The sequence below is a fragment of the Phalangium opilio genome, unplaced genomic scaffold (genome assembly GCF_054372755.1).
Source record: "Phalangium opilio isolate 3A_F unplaced genomic scaffold, DU_Popi_V2 ptg000082l_1, whole genome shotgun sequence".
Taxonomy (NCBI): domain Eukaryota; kingdom Metazoa; phylum Arthropoda; class Arachnida; order Opiliones; family Phalangiidae; genus Phalangium; species Phalangium opilio.
Genome location: NW_028324189.1, coordinates 8,642,978 through 8,668,036, shown reverse-complemented (window position 1 = coordinate 8,668,036; position 25,059 = coordinate 8,642,978). Strand labels below are relative to the sequence as shown.

Sequence of the window (25,059 nt, the reverse complement as noted above, 5' to 3'; positions counted from 1 at the left end):
GAAGTATCGTTTTGCTTTTGGTTATAATCTACAATCTACAAAACCTAATTTCTTTTCTTTTTATATAGGGGTTAAGGGTATATTGAGGGGAGTTCTTTCGTGAATTTTAATTGGTTTATTTAATTCATACGTCATCTAATGGCTCCTCTTCCCTCATGCAGAACAGGCACTTTTCTAGATTGGTTATCTTGTGAGTTGCCACTCCTTGGTACTCTCTAAGTTCGTCAGCCGGAAACCACGATGGTTCTTCGTCGGGTAGAACCCGAATACCGCAAAGACGCAAGATTGCCACGGCTGGGATCCATAATACCGCCATTAGAATTAGGACTGCGATTAGAATGTTGCACCAGGCTGGCCACTCCTTTCCCGTTGGATTGGCCTATGGTTTTTGGGGAATTTTTAAATATCTTTAGTTAGTATTATCAGAACGGGATACTAGAAGAAGGATGACACTCTGTATCCTCTTAATATTTTTAGCAGGGACAGATTTAATTTTAGAAGTAGGAATGGAGAACGAACGGTTAGTATTTACTTCAGTCCGACTCAGCCCAGTAAAGAGCCCTCCCTCCAAATTTTAAATTATCTTATTGGCTCACTTAAACTACGTTTTGATGACGTTGCTAATACGTAATTCCTTTTTAACTCTGTCTCTATGACCCGCCTCTACTTTCATACCCCTCCGTCCCGTGGAAGGGGGTCCGGGACTTTAACGCGCGCCCACGTTACTCTGTTCTCCATTCCTACTTCTAAAATTAAATCTATCCCTGATTTTAGTTATGTAACGTGATTCTTCCCAGGCTCATGCACCCTTTTGTTTGCTCTCCCTCTCATCAAAATTCAGATGGGTAACTATCGCACCGTGCTAGGGTGAATTCTATAACTGTTTGGTATTTACTAAATCCTCAACAAATCAACCCTACCTCGTCTTGACGTGGGACAAAAACACACATGCGCATGCGCCTTGGGAAATAGTTAAACAGCGGTAATAGATTAATGATGAGGGAACTATTTATCGCGTATTTGATTCGGTAAAATGATGTTGGGAAGAATTATGTTACAATTACCCCACCCTCTTTGTGCTTGTACACTTCTCTCGAATAGAAGTATTATATACTTCTGGTATTATATTGTGCGCTATAAAGGGGTTGGAAAAACTTCCTCTTACCGTATCTTTGTCCCAAGCTTCGTAACCCATTCCTCCTTGGGCGATTTTGACAAAACTGGCGGTCAAAATGCTCAACATGGTAATGGGAGCCACGTACCGCCAGCAAAACAACCAATAATTATTGGGTCTTTTTCCCGTCATTAATTCGATGTCGTCGCTAAACCTAATTAAATTTGAAGATCTTAATTGAAGCGCTATTAACGTAGCAACAAAAACCTCGAGGAACACGTACCTTTTGAGCCCGTAAACGTAGGCAATCGCTATGCATTCAAATAAGGCTACTATGAGCAAAGGAAAATTTCCGGCAAAATTGTCGAACAAAGTAAAGATGTAATTTCCCGCTCCGTGCGCGAAAATTAACGAAAGGAAGAAGCAAACCAAACAAATTGCACCTATGGGTTGAAATTAGCAATATTGCTATTAGCGATTACCCAATTTAAATACAACTACTTAACAACGGAAGTAGATTAAATCTTAGTCACAAATATTTTATTTATCGACTTCCGATTTATTCTCTAAAACCATTTTAGATACCCGTAAGGAGTTCTTTTCTCAAATTAGGAAAAAGTTTGAGATCCACTAGAGAAGTGACGACCCCCTCGAGCGTCCCGAACTGGGAGTCGATTCCCAGCGTAAATAGCATAAGAAAGAATAAAACACTCCAAAATGGCGCGCCTGGAAATTGATTTATCGCTTCCGTGAAAGCTATGAAAGCTAAACCCGTCCCTGAAGCACTCTGAAAAAGACAAGATAGAACCAGACACCTTTAGAAGCGCGCCATGCCATCCCAAACTTCAAGAGGACTTTTTTCCTTTCAATGGCCAATTTTAAATAGACAGTGAAAGTCAAAGTCCATTTGGAACCTTGAACTTTTTCAATTTTTCTTTAGAAATACATTAAACTTCTTAGCTAGAAGCCCCGCGCTGCTTGTCAGGTATTTTACATTTATTCTTTCCGCCATTTTTCAAGATGGCCCCTAGTACCTACTACTTAAACTTGACGTCCCTGCAAAATTTCAGCCTTCTATGAACTGGTGTTGATTATGACACAGTCAGTTAGGACTTTTACTTATATCAGGGATAGATTTAATTTTAGAAGTAGGAATGGAGAACGGTTAGTATTTACTTCAGTATAGAGCCCCTCCCTCCAACGCGTAACGAAAAGTTTAAATTATCTTATTGGCTCACTTAAACTACGTTTTGACGACGTTGCTGACGGGGACGGCGAAAAATACGTCATTCCTTTTTACCTCTGTCGCTATGACCCGCCTCTTCTTTCATACCTCCCCCCCGTCCTGGAGAAGGATGGGGGTCCGGGACTTTGACGCGCACCCACATTTCTCTGTTCTCCATTCCTACTTATCAAGTTAAATCTATCCCTGCTTATATATATTGAGTTCACATTCTCTTTTAAGTCATTATGACACGAAACGCGAGACTTGCTCATCTTGAAAAAAACCGCGGAGTTTGTAATTTCATTCCTTTTATAGTGAGAGACTTCGTGATCAAAAAACTTGTTTCATTCTTAGGTTATATGGTACGTAGACAATTCGTATAAACCAAACTAGCAAAAATTCTCTATCGATTTTTATTTTTAACCGCTCTAACTCTATCGCCTTTGGCTATTTGACTTTGAATGACTCTTTTTCCCTAGGCTTAGAAAGCTTTTATTAGTGTCGCCGCGATGTTTCATAGTCCTATAGTGTCTATAGGTTCTTAATATAAAAGTTAGTAAGTGTCAGTGCGAATTGAAACTTTGCTATTTAGGCATAGTACGTTGTTTTGGTTTTAAAGTTATTTAAGAGGTTGAGGACGTACCTCTTCCAGTTCTTTTTGAAGATCGCATTCCGGGAAAGATGGAGGCAAACGACCCGTGTTGTTTAGGTAATTTATAATCTCTGCGTCCGTGGCTGTTCCAGCGAACATTGAAGAGTTGTAGAAAGGTTGTATCAGACTCGCGCGGTCTTTCAGACATTTTTCGTGCGTCATATGAGCTTTGAACCCTATAAGATGAAATATTCGGCGTATTTCTCACCTTTGAACCTACAGAAAATTCCTCACCCCTCCCCTATCTCAGCTTAAAGTTCATTCAGTGTTGTCAGGCCCTCTATCGCGTTTTCATCTGAGTCCCCATTAAAATTATTTATAATCAAAAACTTACCTAAAACTGAGAAAACCACTAGTCCAGCGAACATTGAGGTCCCGCAGTTGGCGACCGACACAACAACGGCATCTCTCATACAGTTATTATGTACGGGGTTGTAAGATGAAAATGCTATGAGTCCTCCGAATGCCAGTCCCAATGAAAAAAATATTTGCGTCCCCGCTTCTAACCAGACAACGGGGTCGCCAAGTTTACTCCACTGAAATAAATTAGAAATAATATTGTACAAAGTGAAAAGGGACCTGCGCTGATATTATGACTGATTCACGCTGTATTTTGCAGATGCGTCATGTCGCGGTGTACTCACATTTGGCGTGAAAAGATGAATGACTCCAGCGGACATTCCCTCCAAAGTTATGCCACGAAAGAAGAAAATCACCAAAACAAGGTATGGAAACGTTGCCGTGACATAAACTACCTAAAAATATAGAATTATTTATTATAAATAACAGCGGACTGCGAAGGTCTCCCGAAATATATTAAGGTCATATCAGAAGTGAGATGAGACTAGAAGTACTGAGCTAACCAAATTGTTCACTCGGCGAAAGTGAATATTCTTGATAACACACCAACGGTTGGCCCTCTAGTGGCTGTTTCAGAATTTCCCCTCCAAAACGTGAGACGCTCGCGGTGGTAGATGGCCGAACTAGATTCAAGCACCCGCGTCTGTGTTTCGCCGCTTTAGGTTGAGGGGAAGGGGGTAAGAAATGTTTTTGGAAATCTACCAATTTTTTTCTCTCTAGCGTAGGCGCGATTGAAGCGGCGTAAACTCCTCAAATTTGTTCACTAATGCCAGGATCTATTACCAATGCTAGAGCCCTTCACTTCTAATCTCATCTCACTTCTGGTCATATATATCGTACGCAACCTTAAGGCTAACGACCAGGCATTTATTTTTGTCGGCTAACTACGGAGGGGATATTTTCGGTACCATTTCTACTATATCGAAAAATGATACAGCGCGTAGGGTTTTGGGTTGACCGTATACCGTAGATAACGACTTTTGTCTCGAGTACTACGTGCGTCGTGCGCTACTCATTTTTCAGAAATTCAGACCAAGGCCTAACGGAAGAACGTAAAATGGCTTTTTTTTCCGATGTTAGATAATGATAGAGAGCTTAAAGGCTAGCTAGCTCTCTTCCACGGAAAGTGACTCAGACACTTTCTAAAGTTTGTACTGGAATTTATCTTGTATTTGTACTTGTACTTTTTCGTAATATATATTTTTAGAACATTCTGAACAGCCTTTCCCTTTATTAACTTTAAAATACTTAAACAGAGTATTTATTGATTATTGAAAGTCAGATATATTAAATTTTCGTTCCCTGTAAGACTGCTTTTCCCTGGACACCGAAGTGTAGCGTGTTAAACATTTCTACAGGGGCCGTAGGATTAACACGGAGTGTTTTGCCCCTGGTGGAAAACTTTCCTTTATGACACGAAAGCTGGAAATGCATTTGTTAAGCCAAGAAGCGATATCTAGTTTACTAGGGAGAAGGTATAAGATGCCTAAGTATTCGAGCGCCATAGCCCCAGTCCCCCTTTTAAAATACAAGGGGGGACGTAAAAGGAGACCGGGATATTTCGCCTCTCCTCAGTCGAAAAATACGCAATTTTCGTTATTCGCGTCGCGCTGACGTGAGTTTTCAAGAACCAATGAGATGCTGGTTGTAATTTAGAGGCGGGGATTAACTCCGGACCTACATTTGGACTGGAGATAAAGCTAGAAATGTCGCGAATTTATACCTTCTCCCTAGTTAACTAGATATCGCTTCTTGGTTTAGCCTAAAACGTGTAGAGTTCTGTTAGATGGCAAATTATATCTTTTTATGTACCCTTATAACTAGATTAGGTTGATAAATATAAAATAGGATTTTCTCAGAACATAAAAATCATCGTAACGTTTTCATTAATGTGGGAAGTTGAGTTTCGGGTCTTTCGGTTCGGTTCTTAGTGACTGGTTACTTGTAAAAGAGCTCTTTTAACACACATTGCGCTTTGGGCATCAATAAATTCGTGTCCCTAGAGAGAGAGAGAAAGGAGTGTGTCCTATAAGCCTCTCGTAATCATTTTTATGATGTCTTAGCTCGCTCTATTTTATGAGGTATCTCTCGGTTGTAAGAAAGGCATTGAGAATGTTTCTTTGAAATCGAATTAGATGGTCGTTTGAAGGTTCCTGAATAGGATAATACGTCAGTATTTGACGTGGGATTGTAGACCTTGTGTTTCATTTCGCCTAATAAGTTAGGCTTATTATTTGAAAAATAGAAATATTTCTTAATTGGTAAATAAAATAGGCACAAACCGCTGTTTGTGATGACGCCGTAATGCAAATTATTTAAGAAAATTACAGAGAGACTGAGAATTTAAATTTAGCTCATTCGAAATCATTTTAGACTAGTTTTGATTTAAAAAACGAGATATTTGTTTAGCGTATTTCTGTTTTAACAGGGATAGATTTAATTTTAGAAGTAGGAGTGGAGAACAGAGTAATGTGGGCGCGCGTCAAAGTCCCGGACCCCCTTCCCCGGGACGGGGGTATGAAAGAAGAGGCGGGTCATAGCGACAGAGCTAAAAAGGAATTACGTCACTATTTTTCGCCGTCCCCATCAGTAACGTCATCAAAACGTAGTTTAAGTGAGACAATAAGATAATTTAAACTTTTCGTTACGTGTTGGAGGGAGGGGCTCTATACTGGGTGGTCTATGAGTCTGACTGAAGTAAATACTAACCGTTCTCCATTCCTACTTCTAAAATTAAATCCATCCCTGATTTTAATCATATCAGTTAGTAGAGTCAACCCTAAAACATCATGTTTGAAAAGGTTTACCGTGATTCTTTATTCTTAATGTTCAATGCCCGCCAAAGATGGGAAGAAATATCTGATACGAGAAAGGGTTTATAGGACGAGTTACGTCTTTCTTGTTGACGGCGGAAAAGTTTCGAGAGAGAAACGATTTGGGAATTGATTATGAAATATAAAGGAAGGTTTTCCAGGGTATTGGGGGAGGGGGAGTACGAAAGGGGTTTTCGCGTGAAAAGTCGCGGAAAGCTTTTGAAGAATAGTAACGGCGTCCCCTCGGATCGATGCTTGAACGGACGGCGCATGCGTAGAAAAAGTCATCCTTCTTTGATACTCCCCTATAGAATCCAAATATTGTAACTCAATTTTTATAGGATATTGGATTAAATGCAAACTCAAAAGACGGGTTTCATTGCAATGAAAGACTTTGTTAGCCCAATTACGACCAACTTTCACTAGAAATAATGTGATTACGGTGGAAATTCCGCGAAAAGATTTGAAAATATTTAAATATTGTTCTCAAATTGGAGGTCTAAATTCGACGTAGTAAGTTGAAAAATAAATGTGAGACCCTGATCACTTCTGGTTAGGCTTCGTTAAATGATTAAATCAATATAATGGCGGTTTAAATATAATAAACGGTATATAAATAATTTTAATCGGCATTTAAACCTTCTAAACTGAATATAAAGATGATATCTAAACGATCTTATCAAAATTGAATCAATCTCATCTCTAATTAAATCGAATCGGAACATTTAACAGAAAAGTGTTTTGGCCCTCGCGAGAATATCCTCAATAATATTTCGATTTAATTGTTTGAAGTTGCCTTAAATACAATAATTCTACTGTAATGTACCACAGTTCCATTTCTTAACCAAATTATCAAGAGATTATTATCTCTTCCTTTTCAAAGCTTCCTCTTGAAAGGAACCGCAATTTAATCTTAAACGCATTATTAAAGTCTCTTCATTTAATATGTTTAACCAAAATATTCAAAGCTTGCTGTCTAGTTTTTTTCAGTTAATTCTTTTTTCTTCTTGTTTAATTTCTGAGAGACACAAAAAAAAAGAAAAAGGAAGTTTTTTTTACGCTAGAATCTTCAACGCATTGTTCTTCGTTTGAAAGAATGAAGGAAAAAAAGCCTCTGACTTTAAAACGTCAAAAAGAAAAATCTTAAATGGAGGGGACAGAGCGAGAAGCGCATTGGGTGTGCAAAAAAGTGGTAAAGTCGCAGGCGTGATTGATGCTTTAGTTTAGTATGTCAGACTGAAACTAGGTCATAGATATTTTTACCAAAATGGAATGACGTTCGCAGTTCTGGTTTTTTTTTATTTATTTATTTTATTTATTTTTTTCTGGACATCGCAGCTCGTGGGTAGAAAATTAGGCTTAGTGTTTTTTAAAAAACAGACTTTATTTTTTGATATTATGTTTGTCTAGAGTTTCCAGACTGTAAACATTGGATATTAAGCCAATTTTTTGATGTGTATTATGTAAGAAATTTAATTTCAATTTAGGCCTAGAAGTGCATTTGTTAAACAAACTGATTTCATTTTCTTAACCAGGAATGCATACAGCTACTAGGAAACATTGTGCCCTCAAATATCCGAGTTTTGTGGCCTTATGTTTAGCTTTTCCTGCCAAATCCGCCTAGATTCGCTACAGAATGTTTCCTATTATCTATATAAATATTTTGAATATTTCACTGGTAATATTTAAAGGAAAATATATTTCTAAATAAAACCCCCTTATATTATAAAATAAGGCTTAACCATTATAAATGATCAATTGGTTACAATGCGGAAAGGTCATTAATTACACCTTAGTCTCCGTATAGCCACTCCGATTATACCGCCGCCAAGTCTAGCTTAACGGTATACAGGCGTAGATTTGGATAAGGTATAATGGGGTTTGATCTATTATAGTCTAGGACATAGGTAATTGAAAGGGGGGGGCGTTTGAAGTCATTTTACCTTTCCTGACGAGGCAATTCCCTTGATCATACACAGATAGCAGAGTATCCAAGCGGCCAAAAGACAGAACGCGATGTTCCAGTTAAATGCTCCGGGATGATTGATATCAGGGGCACTATCCAGTGTTTCGCGGTACCAAAAATATTGAGTTGGGCTGCTTTTCTAGAATGAAATGATAATTAACGTTAATTTAAATATATTCATCTATACTTAACAATATTTAAAGAAATATTATACGCTAGAGCACGTTGTATTGATTTTTACCAGGGATAGATTTAATTTTAGAAGTGGGAATGGAGAACAGAGCAATGTGGGCGTGCGTCAAAGTCCCGGACCCCCTTCACGGGACGAAGGGGTATGAAAGAAGAGGCGGGTCATAGCGACAAGGGTAAAATGGAATTACGTCACTATTTTTCGCCAACCCCGTCAGCAACGTCATCAAAACGTTGTTTAAAACTGAGCCAATAAGATAATTTAAAATTTTCGTTACGTGTGGGAGGGAGGGGCTCTTTACTGGGCTATGAGTCGGACTGAAGTAAATACTAACCGCTCGTTCTCCATTCCTACTTCTAAAATTAAATCTATCCCTGCTTTTACTAATATAGAAATATTTCATAACAAAATTTAAAAATATTTATATACCCTAAACTTCATGGTTTTCTTTTTTTATTGAATTTTTTTTCACCGGAATCTTAAATTCAAATATATTATTCGTTTTTAGAGTGAGTCAAAGTATTCTATAGTATTTTGAGAAAATCCTTCCATATACGAAAAGTATCTTTTATGGAAAATTCAAAATTCAATAGCCGGTAGCGAAATTTCACATATTAAATTCAGATTTTCAATCCTAGCTTTCATTGAAAACGCCAAAACTAAAAATTTCATACACTATATACAAATACTAACAACATAACACGAAAAGTTGTGTACGCGTGGGACTCCAAAATACTCCCAACTTAAGAGAGTAGCATTCAAGGGAGGATGAAATGACCTAATTTTAACACTAGGTATCTCTTGAGTTATACGAAAAACGTATCGAATAAATGACCATTGATAATGCCCTATCTCTCTCCAGGGCAGTAACTGTGTATATATATCTTGGCCTATCAAAAAAAATGATAGATGACGTCAATATATATATTTCTTTCTTTGTTATAGGTTGGCATCGGGTTGCTAAAAGTGACGTTGAGTTGCCCCTTCTTTATTTCCGAACTGACCAAGGCCTACGATGACCTTTATTCTACTCCTGTCTATAAGAGGGCAAGCACCGGTCAACTCTAATCTTATTGGCCAATGCAACCAACTCGATCGACTCGTAGACCGGAACAATTGGATTTCGTACAAGTAAGAGAACAAAGAACTTTTTTTATTATTATTATTGTTTCTTTCCCGCGCTTTTTGCTGTAGAGACATACTGCTAATGCTGTCGTGGCGCCACACCTTTTCTATCTTTTACCTCAGTTTTGGTGATAATATTGGAAATTTCAGGGTTCATACAAACCTGGAAAACTCAGGAAAATAAATAGTTGACAAAAAAGCCTCTGGGAAATTTAGAACTTTTGTAAAATTCAGGGAAATCAGGGAAATTTGTGAGGTTTGAGTAAGTTTGATCTGAAGGGGTTGATTCAATTATTAAAACAAACCACTCCCGTTGTTATTACTCCATGGGAAGAACTGGAAAGCTCAGGGAAATCAATTTTCAAAAGTTGTATGAACCCTGTTTTTTTTTTTTCTAATAAGATTTAGTCAAAAGAGGATGAAGTCGTTCGTGTCTAGTGAAATTCGTGCTCAGATGGCGCAGTATTTTTTAGTTAGTTTTTACTTTAAATAAGATTTAGTCAAACGCGTTCAACAGCGTGTATCTATGGTGCAGTTGGTACCACGTCCAAATTATGCCGAAAATGAGCATCTTCGTACTTTTATTTTAATTGCAGTAGTTTAGAAATGCGCCTGAATTTAGAAGTTTTAACTATAAGAACATATTATAGGCTTAGCTTTAAAAAGGAACACTTCAGGAAAGGATGGTTTCCTGGATTTTCTCTATAACTTCCTCTCAAAGGCATAAAAGTACTGCTCGCTTACGGAAATGAACCATTAGACTTTTTCCCCTATAATACAATCTAAAATTCCTAGAGAAGTTTACTTTCACGGCCTCATTTCACTCTGGACATTTTTGAACGTAATTTAGGCTTAACTCATTTAGTTTTTTTTGGAGTGAATGATTTCTACGGTTTCCATACATTCAGGAATTTGTAAAGCGTGTTCCCCCACCCTAACTGAATGACGCGGGTTTTACGTCACGCTATTGTTTGGGTATTACGCGTAGGTGTTAGAAAACGATTTTACAGTCTTGAATTGAAGTTGAACTAGAAAAGGGTGGAATTATTTTTGTACGGTGACGTAGGCACGTTCGATTTAATCTTCAATCTTCGTCACGTGAAATTCTCTCCTTCTAAAAACCTCTCTATCGTTGAATTTTCCTTTTTATTGAACTTTTGAGAAATGATTTCCCAATATTTAATCTTTGATGTCTTAAAGGGTTAATGACACTGAGCCCTGATTTTGGCTACAAATTGATCCTGAAAAGCCATAAAGCCCTGCGGTTTATTTTTCCGTTATTATTTTTTTTTTTTTTTTAATATTTTCGATTTTAAAACAACAAAATTTTTTTAGGTTTACTTTTTTGATTATTTAAATTGATCAAAACCTAATGAAAGCCGAAATTAAACGCTACTGTCCTTTGACCCAAATTGAAGATTAGTTTTTTAAGTTTTCACACGGAAATGGGGTCGTTAAAGGCTTTAAAAGACAACTTATAGGTCGTTGAATGAAATAACCGGAACAAAAAGCCAAACAAAAACCGTTCACCCTAAAAAAATCCTCCGTAGTTCTAGACTTTCAGACAAGGGCTAAGACGAGAAAATCCAAACGTCTGTTCCGTTTAACACGTAATACCGCTGTAAGTAGGACTTAATGAAACCTTACTAGTATATGATCACGTGATTATTATTACGGTATGCTATTAAAATGTGCTATAGTAAAAGAAGCAAGGCTTCACGATAGATTTATGAACACGACAAAAATCGTAAAATCGTTCCAACACCTTTTTGATCTTAAAGGGAGGGTAGAATGGAAAACAAAGTGATATTTTTTATCGATTCTTCTACTAATTAGAAGACCAATCTGCGTGTAATGAAAATTGCAGGAAATACGTCCGAATGATTTTAGAATTCAAATTAGTTTGAGATTTCATGGATTATTTGAAAATTGCACCTTCGACCAATCGCGTAACGCCCTGCCTTTTTGTTAATAAAAATCACCGATTTTATTCGTTTATAGAAGGCATTATATTAATTTTAATTGAACTTTTTCGGTCGATTCTCAAACTATGACGTCATTTCCTGTCTCTCTGACTGTTTCCAATATCCGATTTTTGCGTCATTGTCCCCAAAAAATTCCGTTAAGATAGATGGGCTTTCTAAAATTCCAATTTTGTTTAATTATTAAAAGGTATAATTTTTAAAAAGAAAAACCAAATTTTTATATTTTGTACACCGGTGTATTGCGGGTAAAGGTTTTACAGGGGCTCGTAGGAAATGCACTACTAGTTTTACCCCTTGAGGTTCGGCTCACCGAACTTTATCGCAAATGAGAAAACTTACGCTCTTTGTGAAAACGTTAATATTTCTTAAGCCTTTGATTTAGTTTTTTTTTTAAATTTTATGATGTCAACCCGTATTTTAAAACAATCTTTGAAATGTCGGTTCAGGTCATGAAAATGCGGAAAGAATTGAAGCGTTTCTACCGTATTTTTCTTTTAACAGTCTACAACAAAAGTTCTCAGTGTTTGGCGGCGAGCTGTTTCGCTTGCTTTATCAATAACAGTTAAGCCTTTGACTCTGTCATATCTGCCGATAAAAAATCAATATAATGAAACAAAGATTTTGAACCTAGCGCGAGGGAGGAACGCTGAGAAGCGAGAGATTGCTAGCAATTTCCCATCAAATCTCTGGCGAAAAAGAAAAAGAGGTTTAAAAGCAATTGCTTTGGTTTCTTGACCGACAAAGATTTTTAAAGGGATAGTGAAATGAAGGAAAACATTCACGGGATTGTTTGGTGGTGCAAATTTCGAATTAGATAGTAAATCTAATCAAAGTATTAATTTGAATTTTAAAATCACTCTGAGGTATTTCCTATGGAGAAAGGTCTATATAGAGATGTGAGTCCGTAATTTACCAAATACCGCGTAAATTACTGATTTATATCTTACCGTAATTTTAAAATGGTAATTTACTGGTAAATTACCGCGGTAATAAGCCTGTGAAAGTATAAAATGCCATAAATTACGGTAAATTTTGTTATTCCAAAATTTTAATCGGAGGTAAATTACCATTGTTAAAAATTACGGTAATTTCACATCTCTAGACCGTCTATAAATTAGTAGAAGAATCGATAGAAAATCACTTGATTTTTGTTGTATATTATAATCTATATCTATCAACTCTAATTACTCATCTTCTTATCTTGGAACCATATATATAGAGTTTAATAGTGTAGTAGAAGGGGCCGTTCATTAATACGCCATTGCTCGTTTCACTGTAATCCCGTAATTAATTCCGACAGACCAAAAGACTCATTTATTCTCGGCTTTTCCGAGTTAACTACTACAATAAGGAACATGGTTGTGAGGGGGATGGGCTTCCCGCCGCGAAGCTTTGCCCCGGTATTAAAGGATTAATCCTTGCCCCAGAAAACCCCTCCAAATCTTCCTTCCCCCACCACTCCCAACTCCGGTCACTGAGTTAATGGAATACCATTGGATTTTCCACGAAACTTTACATGCGTGCTAGTCAAGTAAACTATAAACAAAGCAGACAATATTCAACTTTGATAGAAACAGTAAAAAGTACTTTTAGAGGGCATTAAAAAAATGGGCTGGGATGTTTAATTTAGTGACGAATTGTTGGATAGCGAAGAAGTAGGGCTTTCAAGTGGAATTGGTGATAAGGTAATTTTGGGGGGTTATGAATTTTGACTGGTTTTTTTGAGAAATGACTTATTTTTTGAGTTATGTTAAGATCCTTTAGTATTTAGTATCGTCAAGAAGTGATATCTAGTTTACTAGGGAGATGTAGTAAGATGCCTAAGTATTCGCGCGCCATAGTCCCAGTCCCCTTTCAAAATACAAGGGGGGACGTAAAAGGAGGCCGGGCTATTTCGCCTCTCCTCAGTCGGAAAATACCAGTAATTTTCGTCATTCGCGTCGCGTTGACGCGAGTTTTCAAGAACCAATGAGATGCTGGTTGTAATTTAGAGGCGGGTATTAACTCCGGAGCTACGTTTGGATTGGAGATAAAGCTAAAAACGTGGCGAATTTATACCTTCTCCCTAATAAACTAGATATCGCTTCTTGGTATTTAGTATCGTTGGAATGGAAATAGAAGAGATACGGAAATCGTGACGTCCCAAAGTTGAGACACTTTCTCGTTTTCCGAGAGATTACTGTTTAATAGAAACCCCGGTATTTATTTAATTATCTCCGTACACGCGTATCATTACAATTAATCCCATTAATATTTGCATAATTTATCCCTCTTTCTTTCTTTCCAATGCCGGACGCGGTGAAACGTAAATATGCCATTTTGTACTTTAGCTTTTCGCTAGCTCTATTCCAAAAATAGTCCATTCATCGTCGTTCCCAGAGTCTTTTTTTTTCGAAATAAATCCGCATTAGAGATGAGAAGAAAGAGGAGACTGAGAAATGGATGTGGGTAGAGTAGAAGTGGATGAAGAAGCTGAAGGCATACACGCACACACACACACACGAGGCTGTAGAGTACTTTCCGGTTTATTTTTGCCTCTCCTTAGCTTTCTTTCCCCATTCTCCTTGTCCGGATTCTATCCTTTAGGGACCTCTGTAATCTTTATAACTGGGAAGATGAGAAAGAGAGGGGGCTGAGAATTTGAGCAAAGATGCTGGGAGAGTGAGTGTGTGTGTCTTCCGAGATAAATCGAATATAGTGTGTTACATTGGCTGTTGACTGCCTTTACCGCCCACGCGCCACGTCGGTCGCGTCTTTCAAGAGAGTAGCTGAAGGCTTGACGGTAATTTTCACCATCGCTCGCGGTTATTAGGAAAGAATTTATCCTTAAATTATCAAAGGGGTGATGACGAGAATTTACAAACCAATTCTGAGATTTTTTCCATGATAGTTCAACAGCTTTTTGTCACGTTTTTAGAGATATAAGTTATCCAGGATGGTCATATATTCATTGATACGCTCCTTTTTGAGCTAGGTTTATAACAAATAAAATTCAAAGCTTACCTCGCATTCTGGCACCAAGATCATCGTTCCGTTACTGTAAACTTGTGGGCATTCCGACCATGGTAAGGGGCTTTGAAAGCTGTGTACGAAGTAATATAGACACCAAGCTATGATGGTGTTGTAGTAGAGCGCCACGTTGAAGGAAACCACTGCGCTGGTGATCCCAATTCCACCCATATAGGGAGAGACCAGATTCCAAGCTCCAATGGCCCCTTTTCTTAACCTTTGACCGACGGCTAGCTCGAGAAAGAATACGGGAATGCCTTCCACGCATAACATGATGAAGTAAGGGATGAGAAACGCCCCTGTATCAAAATTAACCAATCACAAATTGAGTATGGTTAGAGAAAACTATAGAGGAATATAAACCTCAACGCAATTCGCGCCAAAAAGTATACACAAAACCCTTAATTGACACATTGGGTTGTTTATATTTCTATGATGCATTCTATGTTAAATGTTAAAGGATGTATTGATTTGGTCTGCCTCTCTTAGTGGTGTACTATTCCTTGAAGACCCCATAAGCGACTGGGATGGGGAGAGGGAGGGGTTCGTCGTACTTCCTGTCTTATCTGTCCAGAGAAATGCAACGTTCGATTTGCTGGGGAAAACATTGAGATGACAGCTAGCTAGTCGGTTCCTTAATTGCGTTTCAAAGGATATTTTCTCTTCTATCTTTTGCCTGGCAATCCTGAACGTTATCCGATAAAACCCCGCTTTTCTGGTCTCGGTTCGCGCAAAAGATATAATCAAAGGCAAATATAAATAAAAGATGGTAAGGCGGTGACGTGTGATTCGTGCGGACCAGTGAAGTATATATATTTATTCTCCGTTCCCCTAAATGGAATGTCGAAAACTCTCTAGTAAATAAGCTAAAGTGAATACGATACTTTTTTCATAAAGATGACCAAGTATGGCTTTCATCCGCCTCAGTTTTTGTTATTTTTACTTACTCTTGATATAATCGTAAGATTTCTCCCTTAAGTGAAAACTAGCCAATTTAGCTTCGCTTAGTTACAGGGTGAATTATTTTAAGCTAATTATACCCCATTATAATCCGTTCATCTTGAAACTTTGTAAACATACTTGAGTTTCGATAACAATAACAAAATTTGCTTCTCTTCTGTTGATGGAGTCAGGAAAGAGATACCCATCATCATAGGCGAAAAATAGGCCTATACTGTAATTGGGTTTTCTTTTTTTAATGCGTAATTATCCCTCTCATTTTAAGCTTTAAATTTTTGTATGCCAAGGGCCACGAGGCTCTACTTTATCATAAAAATTTGATCCATTTTGCCTAGACGTACGTCTTAGAAAGTTTCTTATAGTTAATCTTCGTAGGTTTATGGTCAAGTTACTCAAGTATCTCGTATTATGTCGGTCAAAAGAAGTCTTTTGTTTCAAATTTAACCCTAAGACTGGGTAACCCTTTGTGAAATATCTTTAGGGTGTATTCAGCCGTGAGATGAAATTGTATTGATCCAAAAAGGGGTGGGAGTAAAGGTTAAAGGGTCGAGATCAACTCACCTCCTCCGTTCTTTTGGGCCAAATAAGGGAATCTCCAGACGTTGCCCAATCCCACGGCGTATCCAATGGTGGCCAGCATAAATTGCAATTTGCTGTCCCACGATTCCCTGGTGTCTTCGCATTCCGGTTTGAATTCTCCCTTCTCGTCAGCGGATGCCATGTCCATGGTCATCCGTTCGGCCGTGGCCGGACTGACCTCTCCGTCAAAGGCCGGATTGGACGTGCCGTAACTTTGGTGCATGTTGCCATTTTCGACAATGAGCCTGTCTTGCATCTCTCGTAGTTCCAACTTGTCGCCTACTGGTAGTTCGCCTTTCGATGTTTGTTTCCTGATTAGGTTTTGCATCTTTGAATGGTTGGTTCTAATGAGGAAAGATGAATATATTAGAACGAGTAATAGCGAATCTCCGCTTATTGGAGAATACGGCCCTGCATAGAACTCAAATTATGATTTAGTTTTTTATAGCAACATCTTTATGGTAGTAACAAATCTAATGAACTTTGAAAAAATTCAAAGACACCATTTCATAAACTGTAGTTTCATATTTCGAACTTATTTATTAATTGTTGGATAAAAGGAACCTTATTTGGATAAGTGCTATCTTTAAACATAAAAAGCGTAACTTTCTATAAAAATCAAAGATTTCTGAAAGTAATCGCTCTAAGATTCATGTCCCCTTTGCTTTATATAAGGTCCGTGCAATCTTTTAAACTTTGAACTCGAAGAAAGTGACTCTAGCTGCGGCTATATCGGGATACAAGGGTAGCTAATTTAGTCCTTTCATTAAACAGATTAACAAATTTTTGCTTGCCGCAGACGTTATTAGACTATAAGCGTATAACTAAGAGTCAACGACACACTCCCCACTTGTACCATCCGAGATGGAAACGGATCCCTCCCTTTACCCACCCATCCCCTTAGGGGGTTTCCATGGCAACCCTTTAACCGGGGGTCCACTCTTTTCTTGTCTAACACCACCGACTCGCGAATTCAGTCAACGGCAGCCGACCAGTTCAAGATTAATTGACACCTTTTCTATTCAATCAGTCTCATTATCAAAATGCAATGAACGCAAAGTTAATTAAATGCCTCTATTGTGTTTGAGACTGGGATGAACTTTCGAACTTAAGTTACCTGGCTTAGAGCATAAAAGAAGCAGACGACGGAAGATAAAAATTAGGCAGAAAAAAAATATTAATGAAACCATGGAATAATTTACAACTGAAGCATTTTTGGAATTCATTATTGATTTTTGTTCCCTTGCTAATTTCAGTGAAGTTGTTTGGTACGTTGAAAACCAATGTTTTTGGTATAGTTTAACTTTCCCGCCCATTTGTGAACGTAATTAAGCATACAAAACATTTTTTCCCACCAGAAACTCCCGCCTTGTGTTTTCTCTATGCACGTATATTCTAGATATTAACTTCGATAGCCAAGGCTTAAATATGTTGTGCTGCTGGGGCATCAGTTCAAAGCACGTGCATTCGTCTCTTGTCATGAAAATTAATGTACAGTTGAGAGTTTGTTACAGTAACCATGGTAACCGAAAAAGGCTTGGAATGCACCAAAATCGATAAAAACGTTTTTATTATAATTAAAAATATGAAAACTTTAATATAACTCTTTTATTTTAATCTCAGATGGTAATTTAAACCAAGAGTTAAAACGACTATAGCAATGGTTCAGTGTGTTTTCCAGGTTAATGGGTAAAATACACGAACCTTATTCCGAAAGTACAATTTATTCTGACTGGCATTATCCAATATTGCCGTAGATTCAAATTATAAACAAACGTCCCTTTTCTAAATGGCTAACCACTTTAATGAACGCCAGTTAAACCAATTATATCGGCTTAAATAATTAAGAGTACCGTCCTAGAAAAACTAACTAAATTTAATCAAGAAGCGATATCTAGTTTACAAGGGAGAAGGTATAAATTCGCCATATTTCTAGCTTTATCTCCAGTCCAAACGTAGGTTCGGAGTTAATCCCCACCTCTAAATTACAACCAGCATCTCATTGGTTGTTGAAAACTCACGTGGGCGCGACGCGAATGACGAAAATTACATATTTTCCGACTGAGGAGAGGCGAAATAGCCCGGCCTCCTTTACGTCCCCCCTTTATTTTGAACGGGGGACTGGGACTATGGCACGCGAATACTTAGGCATCTTATACCTCCTTCTCCCTAGTAAACTAGATATCGCTTCTTGGTTTCATCGAAGTGGTCCATTTAGCATCAGGGTCCTCAAATTACCCATACATTCAAATTATTCTACTAATTATTTTAATTGGTTAGGGTGTTAGTGTACACGAGAAAGGTGTTGGGCATTGTTTGCGTCCTAATTTGTTTGTTTTCTATTGGTGGGAAGGTAAAAATATCGCTTGTTTTTGTAGTTCTGGGAAATTTGGAGTTAATGTCTTTAGGGCAGAGCCAGAAAGTGAAAGCTCCATCGCTTAGAGACGCGACTAGAGCAGCCGGCCGCGCCTGACCTAAGGAGGAGGATCGGAGTTTCATGGATCCTTCATTACCTATTAATGGGATTTAAGCCCGTTTTCACGTCGACTCTCTCTCTCTCTTTTGACTTTACTTACGGTAATTTTCACTGAAGTATCGATTTTTGGCCGAGGTCGCTATCGTTACGCTATAGTACCCAGTAAAGCAAAGCCTAGCCTAGCCAAGAAGACTTTGAAATAAAATTATATCTAGCTTTATTTTTCTAGAAAGAATGTTTTCCCAAACGTAAACTGAATTTTGTATAAAGTATAAACATAGAGGATGTAAAGTAGAGGAGTGCATGGACGTTTTATCCTTTACTAATGTGTTGTGTTCGGTGAGTTAAATGATCGAAGTGCGTTGTTACTTAAACATATTTATTGCAAATACAAATATACTGCGCGTCTGGACAATACTAATTACAGAGTTAAAATCTAATCTTGTATGTGACAATATTTTTCTATTCATTTCCGGTTCCCCCCCCCCTCCCTTTATATTTGATTGCATCTCTTCTGTATAAGAGACATCTTGATCGTTATTGGTTTAAAAAATGTAGTCTGCTTGCTACTTGCTAAACTGTAATCCTCTATGTAATGAAGGCGATGAGTGGTTATTAGTTAAAGGTAACCACGTGTCTACCAAGAGAGACCGAGGGCCGGAAGTATCTCCAAAAGCATTTATTTAAGGAGAACTAAATGCAACAAATCTCTACTCCTCAATTTTTTATCCTCTATGGTGCAAACGCAACTAACGGTTTTGAAAAGCTTAAGTCAAGCTGTCGAAGAAGTTTCGACATATTGATATTTAAGAAATTTATTGCTTTTTTACCGCTTGAAATATTTCAACTCGATTTTGAGGAATTAGATTCATGCAAAATTGATTTTTTTTCTGTGTGGAGCTAGGGGTGTTCGGAATTAGACGTATTGGAGAAAAACAGAAAATAAAATCGTGTACGTGAACGTCTAGACTTGCAGGCGTGAGAGATAGAGCTAGGGGTTACAGAAAATGTAAGACATAAATTGGGATGGTTTTTTAAAACATAATTATACCAAAAATGAATGTTAAACAACTGAATTAATTACTCATTAGGGACTAATCAAAAATTATTTTCGTTTAATATGCCCAGTGAGACCGGCCGTAATTTGCATAAACTCTGTCTCATAAAAGAGATTATGGGAGGGCGAGTCTGATTCGGAGATAAGCACCCAACTTCTCGTACGAAAGATGGCTGGCGAACGTGCTTAAAGACTTATTTTTCTCGGGAGGGGGGGGAGTGAATCACGGAGATAATTATAACCCTAATTCAAACAAATTTTCTAAACTGTTAATCCAATTAAAGGAATAGTGGCATTCAATTTTGGATACATTATCTATATAAATCAAAGTCCTGACTGACAGACTGACTGATAATCAACGCCCAGCCCAAACCGCTTTCCCTAGAAGGCTGAAAATTTGCAGGAACGTTACTCATAAGTAGTAGGCGCGTTCTAAGAAAGATTTTTTTCAAATCCGCCGCCATCTTAATAAATGGAGCCCAGAAATGTAAAAACATCTTCTCTATGCAACAAAGTCCGCGCGTTTCAACCGATTTCGCAAATATTTAGTACACTGGCTTCCTTTAACCTATAGACGGGTTCGATTTGTTGCCATCTTTTTAAATGGCGGCCAGAAATTTGAAAACCCTTCTTTATGGAATAATGTTCGCGTGAAAAGTAATAAAAAATGTTTCGACGGGCTGACGGCCTACGCCGAGTGTCTTCGCTCCTAGGGTGCTACAAAAATATTAGTCATCAGTAAAATCTACCCATTCTTTATATCATTTTGATTGACGCCGCGGGTATCAGCTACTAATATATAGGCCTACATGCCCCTATGTTTTGAGAAATATATATATTTTAAATTTATGATATAAATAATCTTTGACGTCGATTTAACTAAATAAGACAGTTTTGACGTCACTCTGTCGTTATAGTTACAGCGTAGCGTCCCACGTTATGACGTCATCACCCCCTTTTTGTTGTTGTTGTTTACGACATGTTTTCGACTTTCAAATATTAAAACTAACTTCTTAAGACACAATTTTCAGATATTTAAAACTTATCAAAACGTTATGTTATGGTATAGTCCGAACTAAAAGTTCTGGATCCGTTAAGGTTTTTATTTATTACAGAAACTTGTGTAGATATCACTTTCAAAGTAGTCCTAACCTAACCCTAACCGCGATATCCCTTGCAAAGACTAGTCTTTTGAATTACCAAGTCTTGACTGAGAGAGAGAGACAGATAGAGAAAAAAATAGGTTAGCTAAAAGCATTCCGATGAAATAAATCTCTCGCGTATATTGATACAAGTATCGCCTTCCTTGCCCACCCCTCTTCTTAAGAAACCTCTTTCCTCTGGCACCTCTTGACAAGATGGTTGTAAAGTTTGACCCTTTAGAAACAGTTAAAAGAAAGGCGGGGAAACTTAAGTTATTCAACGCGAAAATAGGCTTACTTCGCGTTGGTTCCATTTCGAGTAACGTTTCTATAATCCTAGCTAAGACTCGAGGATATACCGAGAGCATCATTTACCCATCCATTGGATTGACGACAGTTTGGTAGTTTCGTCTTTCAACCGGAGTATGCCATAGGCTTAACCTTTAAGTCTTTGTAACCTTTCCTAGATTATAGCTTAGAAATATTGAAAAGTCAGTTTGGGATGAACTATGGTACAGTATCGACCTAAGAGTGGTTTATACCTTCTGGTCAGCTTTACCCGAGATTAAGAGAAGGAAGGGATCTCGTAATGTCGCTGGGTTTAATAGAGTTCTTGGGTTAGATTGACCAAAATCAGGAATGCATACACCTACTAGGAATCATTGCGTAGACATCCATTTTCACTCAACGTATCTAGGAGAATTTTATGGGAAGAGCAAGCTAGACTAATCCATTATGTATGACGAATAATCTATCTCGTTGTGCGTAGGACCTCTCGTTACTAGCAGCCAATGAAATCGTAGTTAGGAATACGTCATAATTATGAGGCGTGACGGTTACTAAGTTCTCAAGCCCGCCCACAAAATCCGCTTTGAAATAAACATGGGAAATATTGGGGCACAGTTATTCTTGTTATCTTTATACATTCCTACCAAAATATATAGGTATTCTCAATTTTGAAATGGGTCTTCTTTCCGCCTATAAATAAGGATTTCAATTGAAATTCAATACCTTTTTTACATTGTAACTTAACTTTATATGTCTCTTTATCTGTTCGCGTGGTTCTAATTAATAGATGTAAAGGCAGGGACGACTAAAGTTGAACATTCCATTGGAATTTGGTCCGTTTTATCAACACGAGTTAAATCCAAATTCAACCAAGGTGGTTATTAAGGCTTACCTTCAACTATAGAAAAATCTAACCGTGAAAAACGATCTGTTACCTAAAATAGAACGGTATATACGAACCATCCTTATCGATAATGTAATATTTAGTTAGCTTCACTGACGGTAAAAGGTTCCTGTGACAAGTTACTTTGGGAATGTTTGGTAAAAGTCATTCTTTTTCGTTACTACTGAAAAGGTCAGAGGGCTTTTAGTAAAAAAAAAAAAAAGGAAGTTTGGTTCGGGGGTGTAATACCCGCTGTGTTTTATTGATCCAGATACGCTCTCCTAGTACAGAGATGGCGAGGCGCTTTGCTTTAACCTATTACAGCACTTGGCGTTTCAAACCCCTTCCCCCGCAGACACCCGGAGACCCTGTTGTATTCGATTACCTTTAAAACGTTAGCACGTGCAACAACGATAAGCGCGAAAAGACAAAACTTTGCTTGACTTAAAGAGAAGGTGAGAGACATAAACTAAATTTGTGGAAGAATCGGGTTAAAAGTACTAACTGGTTTATCTTAATACGTACCCTCCTCCCTTTGAAAGGATTGTTGCTTATAAAACAGCGGGTACTTTGTTTAGATTAAATTATTTAGATAGACAACTTTGTCAAGTTACGTCGCAACTTAACTTAATTTTATTTTATGCTTCCATTTTGATGGGCTTCTAGATAATGAGATAATGCATCTAACACAGCTGTATTTAATGCAGTTATATAACGTTTCTAGAGGCGAATTAGTACTAGGACTGATTGTATATCGCCAACTCGGTCTAAGATATCCAAATATCGGTTTCAGATTATTATTATAAATTCGATTCCAGCATGGTTTCTAGGCGTGTTGAATAAGGCTTACTAAGGCTGATGAATTTAATGTAATAATACAGTGAATATTGTCTTCCGGGGATTTTAATGTTAATTATTAAATTGTTTTCTATAATACGTGTTCAAACTTCAAAGGGAGCTTGAAGGTTAAAACAAGAAGTGATATCTAGTTTAGTAGGGAGAAGATATAAGATGCCTAAGTATTCGGGCGCCATAGTCTCAGTCCCCCTTCCAAAATACAAGGGGGGACGTAAAAGGAGGCCGGGCTATTTCGCTGCCTCTCGGAAAATACAAGTAATTTTCGTCATGTGAGTTTTCAAGAGCTGGTTGTAATTTAGAGGCGGGGATTAACTCCGGACCTACGTTTGGACTGGAGATAAAGCTGGAAATGTGGCGAATTTATACCTTCTCCCTAATAAACTAGATATCACTTCTTGGTTAAAACAAGCTTCGTAAATGAACGTTTTTGAGCCTATTTCTTCGTCTAAGGCTAATAATTAAACTCAACTGGTTTTGAATCCTTCATGCTCCCTTTAAAGGTCCACTCTACATGATGAATTAAGTAAGAACCTGGTCTATTGTTACTAAAGTACAAACCAAAGCGTTTGGTCCTCAATAATGGTCTTTGAAAATTACAACAATGGTTTTTCTCTTGAACAAAAAATTGGATGCTAATTCTCTTTTAAATGTTTTTCTAAATTCAATTAGAGCTTCGTTAAATGGAAAAACATAGAAGTATTTGTGAAATTATGCGCGAAAATTGGAGCGCTATTGAAAAGGGGACCACGTGTGAATCGCCGCCATCTGTAGAGCGTGCTTGAATTAGGATGTGGAGCTGGAAGGAACGGTCTACGTGATTCGTTTAAATAAGTTGTCTCTATTGAATCTTCCCCCTTTCATCCTTCAGACGATTCTGAGGTTTTCTTAAAGGTCTAGTCTCATTTTGCTCTTCTACAACAACCCATGTTTATCTTCATTTACTCTGAACAATTTCTTGGCGGGAGTAGCTCCTATGTTCGTACATTAATACAGAAATTCTTGTTGAGACCTTTCCTTATGGGACATCTTATACGTCCAAGGCACTTCCATACCTTTGACAGTATTAGATTCTATGAGAAAATATCATTTGATGCTACTACTATAAAAAAAACACGTGCTTTGATCATCACATCACGCGCGAAAACCTCGTAATGTTTATCGCGTGCAAAAACGCCATTTATTATATACGGTTTTAGTTTTTTTCCCGCGGTTTTTTTTTTTATTCACTCTGTTTTTCCCGCCATTTAAGGGGGGCGCCAACGCTTGAAAATGAATTGTTAGAGAAAGTGTTTATTTTACATCTCTTTTATGCAACCAGACTTCTTTATGACAATGTTAGACGGCTCCAAAATCTCGTACGAAACCGCGAAACAAAGGGTTATAGCCCCAGGGAAAATAGTCTCGAGTTTATCTTTAAAATGCAAGGTAAAAAAAGTTTGAAACATAATGTCTTCCTAGGTTTCAACTATGGAACTGTTTACCCGTTAAATTATTCATGAGAAAGCGTTGAAAAATTCAACTAAACAAACAGAGAAGAACAAGAAAAAAAAATGCGTGGCTTTTTTTAATATGATTAAATGGATAGTATAGGGCGTGATACCCATAACCCTTTTAAACCTAATTTCAAATGCTAGTCTTACATCTTGTCACAAAGACAAAGTTGTGCAAGCCAGAGCTTCAAAGTGAAAACCGCCTTTCAAGTTTATATATTTCCCATGAGAATGTAACATACCTATATAGTATATAAAAAATATATATCTGTTTGGAGTAAATATAAAGCCACCAATCAAAACAATGCCCAAAAACCTAAAGCACCAAGTTAATCGTAGCCTGTTTTCAAGATAGAGGCATTCACTCTAGTTGTAACAAAGAAACAGTAGGAAAACCCCTAGAGGTTAAGAAGAAGAAGAAGAAAAATACTCCATAAGATGAAGATGGGCGTAAATGGTATTGGTATAGTTCTAGACAGACAGTGTAGTTCTGGCCCATGCAGGATATAGTTTACGAATGAAGGACCAACAACAAGTGAAGTAGATCTCTATACACCCCTTCTTTACTCCCGTTAGTTGACCCAAGCATTGGAGCGTTATCCCAGTGATCCCAGTGCAACCTGGCTCATCCCACCGAAGTCCAAGCTCTAAAGTCGTAGAGTCGCAAAACTGCCACCAAGTCTCGCCTTTCCGATCTTACGAGTTGCTAAAGTTTCAGATAGATATCAGAATCAATCAGGAAGTTGATGACCCTGAGTCGTTTGATGCTTTAGCAGACGACAGACAATCACGGTAGGTAAATTGCCCAATCACTACTTCGGGAAATAGTAATGCTATATTACTTCAAAATATAGTTCTTGGCAGGCCCTATCAAAACTAGACCCAAA

The 25,059-nt window shown here is 37.7% G+C and overlaps 1 protein-coding gene and 1 long non-coding RNA gene across 5 annotated transcripts in view; one reads left to right on the top strand and one right to left on the bottom strand.

Moving 5' to 3' along the window:
• LOC149651432 (uncharacterized) overlaps positions 1-25,059 on the top strand; it is a 260,536-nt gene that overhangs the window by 221,721 nt on the left and 13,756 nt on the right. For both annotated transcript variants that reach the window (XR_016371214.1, XR_016371213.1), the window contains 2 exons: positions 3,611-3,716; positions 9,266-9,451. This is a non-coding gene — a long non-coding RNA (uncharacterized LOC149651432). The remainder of the gene's footprint in view (positions 1-3,610; positions 3,717-9,265; positions 9,452-25,059) is intronic.
• The window catches only part of LOC149651433 (sodium-dependent neutral amino acid transporter B(0)AT3), a 40,268-nt gene that overhangs the window by 3,086 nt on the left and 12,123 nt on the right, over positions 1-25,059 (bottom strand). For all 3 annotated transcript variants that reach the window (XM_089848331.1, XM_089848333.1, XM_089848332.1), the window contains exons 3-12: positions 15,961-16,322; positions 14,434-14,738; positions 8,108-8,269; positions 3,636-3,746; positions 3,326-3,527; positions 2,983-3,167; positions 1,700-1,901; positions 1,398-1,557; positions 1,166-1,328; positions 131-379 (exon numbers count right to left, since the gene is read on the bottom strand). In XM_089848331.1, the coding sequence (XP_089704457.1) occupies positions 131-379; positions 1,166-1,328; positions 1,398-1,557; positions 1,700-1,901; positions 2,983-3,167; positions 3,326-3,527; positions 3,636-3,746; positions 8,108-8,269; positions 14,434-14,738; positions 15,961-16,306 (2,085 nt within the window). In that variant the 5' untranslated portion in view covers positions 16,307-16,322. The remainder of the gene's footprint in view (positions 1-130; positions 380-1,165; positions 1,329-1,397; positions 1,558-1,699; positions 1,902-2,982; positions 3,168-3,325; positions 3,528-3,635; positions 3,747-8,107; positions 8,270-14,433; positions 14,739-15,960; positions 16,323-25,059) is intronic.